The sequence below is a fragment of the Carlito syrichta genome, unplaced genomic scaffold (assembly GCF_000164805.1).
Source record: "Carlito syrichta isolate Samal-C Ts95f unplaced genomic scaffold, Tarsius_syrichta-2.0.1 Scaffold304744, whole genome shotgun sequence".
Classification (NCBI taxonomy): domain Eukaryota; kingdom Metazoa; phylum Chordata; class Mammalia; order Primates; family Tarsiidae; genus Carlito; species Carlito syrichta.
Genome location: NW_007248840.1, coordinates 28342 through 34991, shown reverse-complemented (window position 1 = coordinate 34991; position 6650 = coordinate 28342). Strand labels below are relative to the sequence as shown.

Genomic DNA, 6650 nt, shown 5'->3' with positions numbered 1-6650 from the left:
CACTGCACTCCAGTCTGGGCGACACAGTGAGACCCCCAACTCAAAAAAAAGAACAGCCTAGGCAACATAGCAAGATCTCATCTCTACCAGCCAGGCATGGTGGTGCACTCATGTAGTCCTCGCTACTCAGGAGGCTGAAGCAAAAGGACCACCGACGCTCAGAAAGTCAAGGCTACAGTGATCATGCCACTGCACCCCAGCTTGGGTGACAGAGCGAGACCTCAACCAAAAAAAAAAAAAATAGCTTGGAACAATATGCAAAGTGCTATTTAAGAAAGAGTTTGAGCCAGGCGCAGTCGCTTATGCCTGTAATCCCAACACTTTGGGAGGTGGAGGTGGGAGGATTGTCTGAGCCCACGGGTTAGAGACCAGCCTGGGCAACATGGTGAGACCTTGTGTCTACAATAAATTAAAAAATTAGCTGGATGTGGTGAAGTGTGCCTGCGGTTCCAGCTACTTGGAAGATTGAGACTGAAGGATCACCTGAGGCCAGCAGGTCGAGGCTGCAATGGCCATGAGTGTGCCACTGCACTCTATCCTGGGCAACAGGGTGAGACTTCTACTTCAAAAAAGAAAAAGTTTGTTCAACTAGTTAAATAATGCCATGAAAATCCCCAGATTTTGGGTCACCCAAGGAGAAAGGCTGGGATAAAGGACAGGAAGACCGGCCTCAAAAGAGTGGCTTTGGCCAGGCACGGTGGCTCAAGCCTGTAATCTCAGCACTTTGGGAGGCAGAGACCAGGGATTGCCTGAATCCAGGGGTTCAAGAGCAGCCTGGACAACTGGCGAGACCTCGTCTCTACAATAAATAAAAAAATCAGCCGGGCATGGTGGCGCGTGCCTACAGCTCCAGCTACTTGGAAGGCTGAGGCGGGAGAATCGCCTGAGCCCAGTAGGTCAAGCCTGCAGTAGCCGTGAGGATGCTACTACACTCCAGTGTGGGTGATAGAGACTCCAACTAAAAAAAAAAAAAAAAAAAAGAGTGGCTTCTACGGGAGGGGATGCATGGGGTCAGAAAGGAGTAGAAAGCTGTCTACAGGGTGGGCTGGGCAATGGGGCAGGAAGCCTCCCGGGCTGTCTCACCATGGCACCCTCTGGCACAGTCAGTCGACTCTCCTCCCTCATGGGGCCTCCTTCCCGCTCCCTCTTGGGCTCCACTGTGGAGAGGGATGGTGCCCGAGGCAGGGGGCCGTCCCCGCGGTGCCGCTTGGTCACATGGGCGTCGGGACCATGCACTGTCTTGACATGTTTTCGGAGCGAGCTGGGATCCGTGTAGCGCTTGGTGCAGCCAGGGAGCTTACACACATACGGCTTCTGTTGAGTGGAGTGAAGACACGAGGCAAAGCGATCAAAGCAGAAGCATGCAGAGGGGATGGGAACACGTAGCGGCCATAGGGCAGCGAGGGAGGAACCCAGCACCCGAGGAAGCAAGGAGGGCGGGAACCTTGGGGGGAGGTAAAGATGAAGGCGGGGGGGAGATTCGGAAAGACCAACAGTCAGGCCTGGAAGAGACGAAAAGGTGAAGCCAGTGTTGCGAGGCCCCATAAATGCAGGGGCTGAAAGGCTCAGGGGTCTCCTCTAAACTGTCTACTTTAGGTTGGCTCTGTGGTTGGTCACAGGTAGGAGGAGAAGCAGCAAGTGGAAATCCCTGGTTCCAGAAAGGCCTTCTCTGGGTGAATTATGCGGGAGGGGCCACTCACCTCTGTGGAGTGGGTGCTGGGCTAAGGGGTTTCTTTCGGGGGACTCTCCCCAGTAGGTGGCTTCTCAAGTGGGGAGCTTGAGTTGGGGCATTCACCTCATTGGAGTGGGTCCGATTCTGGTGCTTGGCTCGGTCACTGGCGTTGCTGAAGGCTTTGCTGCAGCCCTCGTGCTCACACATGTACGGCTTCTCACCCGTGTGTGACCGCAGGTGCGTCTTCAGGTTCTCAAGGCGTGAGTATGACTTCCGGCAGCCCTCAAACTGGGGGCCATGCGGGGGTCAAAGGATACCTCTCAGACAGAAGGGCAAGGAAAGCACAGGTGCCCTAACTTTCCAGAGCGACGTACATTAGAGAACAGAATGCAAGATGGGAGGCATGGGGCTTCAGAATTCCCAAGACTAGGAGACAGCGACAGGCGAGAGCTGACGGAAGAGGCAGCTGGGGGCAGTGTGCCTTCCAGGACATGGAGGTGAGGTACCAGTGTCTCTTGGTCAAGCCAGAGCAGATCTCCCTGCATGGGGATCTTGGGGTGTCCTAGGATGGGGTTGTCCCGGGGAGCAAACCTGCCTGATTCTCTTGTGTCCTTGAGGCAAGTATGAGGCAAGTCCCGAGCCCCTTAAGACTATAAAGGAGCTGGGCCTCATGGCCCCCAATTTGAAGGCTGCCGGAAGTCATACTCACACCTTGAGTATGTACAGGAGCTCATGCCTGTAATCCCAGCACTTTGGGAGGCAGAGGCAAGAGGATTGCCTGAGTCCAGGGATTTGAGAACAGCCTGGGCAACTTGGCGAGACCTCGTCTCTACAATAAAACAAAAAATTAGCCGGGCGAGGTGGCATGCTTGTGGTTCCAGCTACCTGGAAGGCTGAAGTGGAAGGATCACCTGAGCCTGGCAAGTTGTGGCTGCGGTGGCTGTGAGCATGCCACTTGCACTCCAGCCTGGATGACAGAGTGAGACTCAGACTCAAAAAAAAAAAAAAAAAAAAGATTGTAAGGGGCCCAGGAACATGTCTTGATTTCTTTTCAAGTCAAAGGAAAAATTGACTTTTAGGTCCACGAAAATATTTTAATATATATCAATGTTTATTTTCATGCCAACATTCATAAAAACGTGATTATAAATATTTGTTTATGGAGGCAGGGACCTATATAACAAAAGGTCCTTGGTGGGGAGCCCTGATTTCGAGAGACCCTGGGCTTGGAAAGTGGGCATCTCACCGTGCACTTGTGTGGCTTCTCGCCTGTGTGTCTGCGCATGTGAACCACCAGCATGTACTGGGCTTTGAAGGGTCTCAGCTCCCGGGAGCAGCCCCCCCAGTGGCACACAAACTCCTTCCGTTCCCCATGGATGTGCTCGCTGTTGATGTGCTGTGAGAAAAGACGAGAGGCTCTGCAAGGATCTCCCACACCCCCGAGTCCCAGAACAGCCCTTCCCTCCACCCCTAGTCCTCCTCCGTCCCTCCACCTTAGCACGGAAGAGGCAGGAAGAACATGACACCCCCCAGCTCAGTTCTTCCAGGTCTCTCGGGCTGTGCTGCAGCTCCCAGCTGGACACTTATCCTTGTCTCCTCTGACCTCCTCCCTCAGCCAGATTCCACACTGTCCCACTTGGAATCTCCTGTGGGCTCCAGCCAGCCACTCCTGTTACCCCCTGGGGCTCACGTGCACCAGCTGCTCCTGGGAGTCAAACTCCTGGCTGCAGCCATCCCAGCGGCAGTCAGTCTCATACACGGATTCAGGCTCAGGCTTCTCCTCTCTCTCCAGGTCCTCCCGCCCATCCAGCATCCCCAGCAGGGGATCCTAGGCAGGAGAGGCAACGTTAGGGTCACTTGCATGACGGCTTTTGTTCTGCACGGGTCCCAGAGGCAAAGCCCCTGCCTGTCCCCTTACCTGTGTGCCTGTAGAGTTGGGGCTGGACATATCACCTTCCAAGGGCTCCTCAGGGCATTTGCCAACCAGCATGTCCAGCTCAGACTTCAGCTTCCCAGGGGAAGGGGTGAGGGTGAGAATGGGGTGAAAGTGAGAGGAAGGTACAGGGAGCTGAGCGGGGTCTTCCTGCTCTAAATGCCCCCACCCAAGCAGCCGGAACCGCAGGGTTTGGAAGCGACTTGCTCCTGAGACTACACTGGTGAAGGGGATGGGCAAAGATGAGGTCCCATTTGAAAGAGGCTGACTCAACCCCAAGGTGACCCCAGCAGCCACACCTCTTCCTTTTCTGGTTCTGAAAACTTCCATATCCTTTGTCCCTTTGCCTTTCCCCTGTAAGGCCTACCACCCACCTGCCCTGAGCTGGGAGAAATCAGGTAGCAGTATTGGGTCTCTCACCTGGCAAGTTGGGAGAGGTCCCCGGGACTGAGGATGTGACATCATCCCACCTCGGGTGGAGTCATGAGGACCACAGGACTGAACCCCGAAGGAAGGCGAAGTCCCTTTTTGGTGATTCATCGGGGGTGGGAATCCTAGAGATGGGCTGAGGAGAAGGAGGAGAGGAGGCAGTTGTTTAAGACTATCAAAAAGCCTCAGGGACTGGGCTCAGTGGCTCAGCCTGTAATCCCAGCACTTTGGGAGGCTGAGGCGAGTGGATTGCCTGAGCCTGCAGGTTCTAGACCCATCTGGGGAACTTGGCGAGACCTTGTCTCTACAATAAATACAAAAAAATTAGCTGGGCGTGGTAGCACACGCCTGTAGTTCCAGCTACTTGGAAGGCTGAGGCAGAAGGACCGCCAGAGCCCAGCAGGTTGAGGCTGTGGTGGCCAGGAGCATGCCACTGCCCTCCAGTCTGGGCGACAGAGTGAGACTCCAACTCAAAAAAAAAAAAAAAAAAGCCTCAGGAATCCTTGGGCTATTAGGGGGTTTCCAGAAGATTGGAATTTGAAATGGTCAAGGCAGTCTCAGGGAAATATGGAAGGTCTTAACGTCTTTGAAATGACAGGGATTCGGAGAGGGTCAGGTGGTTTGGAAGGCTTGATGCTTGTCATGGGCTTTGGTGGGGGTTTTAGGGGCCTCAGCCGGGGGCTGCCTGCCTGCACCTCATGGTGCCGATGGAGAGGTGGCCATAGGAGCCTCCTGGGGACGTGCAGCGCGAGTTGATGAAGGCCACAAGGGAGCTGGGCGAGGTGCGGATAACCGTCTGCAGGTCCAGACTAGCATCCGACAGCGGTGAGATGGAGAGTGCTCGCTTCTTGGTCAGCTTGACTGCACCCCGGGGAGGAGGAAAGAGTGGGCCTGGGGCGGGAGACAGGGGCGCCGGATATGGTAAGGGGGCATGTCTCTCTTCGCACCCAACCAATGGTTCCTGACAGTGACACTTGACTGTGCTCTGCCCTCCCAATCCCATTCTTGACCTGTTGATGGTGCTCTGACCCCTCACGCTGCCACAACATTTCCCACTCCTATACAGAGGTGGATCCCTGCCCTCCCACCTTCTCTTTCAGAACAAGTCCCTGAGGGGCAGAAGAGGAGGAAGGCGTTGCTTGAGCCCTCACCCTCAGTGCAGTTGTTGGTCTCTCTGGCTGGCCCATAGTTGTGGGGGCCGGACATGAGGTTGGCTTGGTGGCAAAAGGGCAGACCAGACAGTCCTAGAAAAGAGAAGCAGCTGGAATAGGGGAACAGGAATGGAGGACACAGAAGCCTCCCTTTCAAATCTCAGGCACGTAGTTCCAGCTACTTGGAAGGCTGAGGTGGAAGGAACTCCTGAGCCCAGCAGGCTGAGGCTGCGGTGGCCGAGAGCGTGACACTGCGCTCCAGCCTGGGAAACAGAGTGAGACTCAGACTCAAAAACATAAAATTCCAGGCAAGACCTGACCCCCGATTCCACACCCATGTGACCTGAGACCCCAAATCCTCTTGTAGATGGGAAACCAGCATGGGGTTAGGAGTGGGGCTGGGAGAGAGATCTGGGGTCTGGGTGACAGATCTGTCAAATAATCAAAACCCAGAGATTGGTGTCTGCACTGACCTTCTGTGCCCATGTTGGAGGTCTGACTGGGGAGAGACCGGAGACAGCAGGGCTCGCCATAGCTACTGGCTGGCGGTGGGGTCATGGAGTTGAACATGGTGTCTCAAGGGAGGGTGTGGGGACGCTGCAGAAGGGCAAAGTAGACCCACAGTTATCAAGCTGGAGAGAGGGAGGGAAGGTCAGCTGACCACCTCAGGCACAGAAGCCTGGCCAGAACTCCCCATGTCCCCAGCCCCTCTAAGACATCTGTCATGGAAATCAAGTTGAGAGGAGCATCGCTCAGCCAGGAGGGGGGTAAGGAGAAACGTCCCCCGTGGCAGAGGCAGCCTCGAAGTCTTGGGATCTTTTGGGAGCTGGGTGGGCGCTTCGCTGGGTGGTCTGTGCCTGTGGAAGGTGGGTATTACTAGTTGTGCCTCCACGAGCTTCAAGCGATCTTAGTGCCACAGACCCGCTACTTCTCCTTGCTCTGGCCATGGCCGGCGTTGAGGGGTGGGATGTGGCACCTCGTGGGCTGCTCTGCCCGGAGCCCCTCTTCCTTTCCTTTGCTTGCCCCTGCCCAGGGACGGCCTGTCCACAATCTCTCCAGTGTCCAGCAGAGGGAGCCGTGGCCACAGTCCAGACAGAAAGGCTGGTGGGGCCAGGAGGGAGCAGGGAGGACTTGCCCTCATCGCTTAGGCAGAAAAGCGTGTGGAGGAGGAGGTGAGGTTTCAGACACTCTCGGTCTGTTGGGTACAGAGGATGAAGCTGGTGTTATCCTGGGGTCGTCTGAATCCGGGCTCACTTAACCCTTTGGGTCTTTGTTTTTGGGGAACGGGAAAGAGACCGTAAGGAGGGACTTCGAGGGAATGAACAAAACCAGTCATTTCCCACTAGATAGTAGTGAGGAGGGAGAGGGTGCTGCAGTCCGTTTTTCTCCTCCAACTCCAGTTCGGCTCCATCCGGGTTTTCCGGTTTCCCGGGAGCGAGGGTGGGGCGGGGCGGGGCGGGGTGGG

At 55.6% G+C, this 6650-nt stretch overlaps 1 protein-coding gene across 1 annotated transcript in view; it reads right to left on the bottom strand.

The window, feature by feature from the left end:
- Positions 1 to 6650, bottom strand: part of GLI1 (GLI family zinc finger 1) — a 14198-nt gene that overhangs the window by 5624 nt on the left and 1924 nt on the right. Inside the window, 9 exon segments of the mRNA XM_021713806.1 lie at positions 1084 to 1314; positions 1796 to 1960; positions 2919 to 3068; positions 3363 to 3500; positions 3591 to 3680; positions 4026 to 4170; positions 4730 to 4925; positions 5186 to 5278; positions 5659 to 5782. Of these exon segments, the coding sequence (XP_021569481.1) occupies positions 1084 to 1314; positions 1796 to 1960; positions 2919 to 3068; positions 3363 to 3500; positions 3591 to 3680; positions 4026 to 4170; positions 4730 to 4925; positions 5186 to 5278; positions 5659 to 5755 (1305 nt within the window). The 5' untranslated portion in view covers positions 5756 to 5782.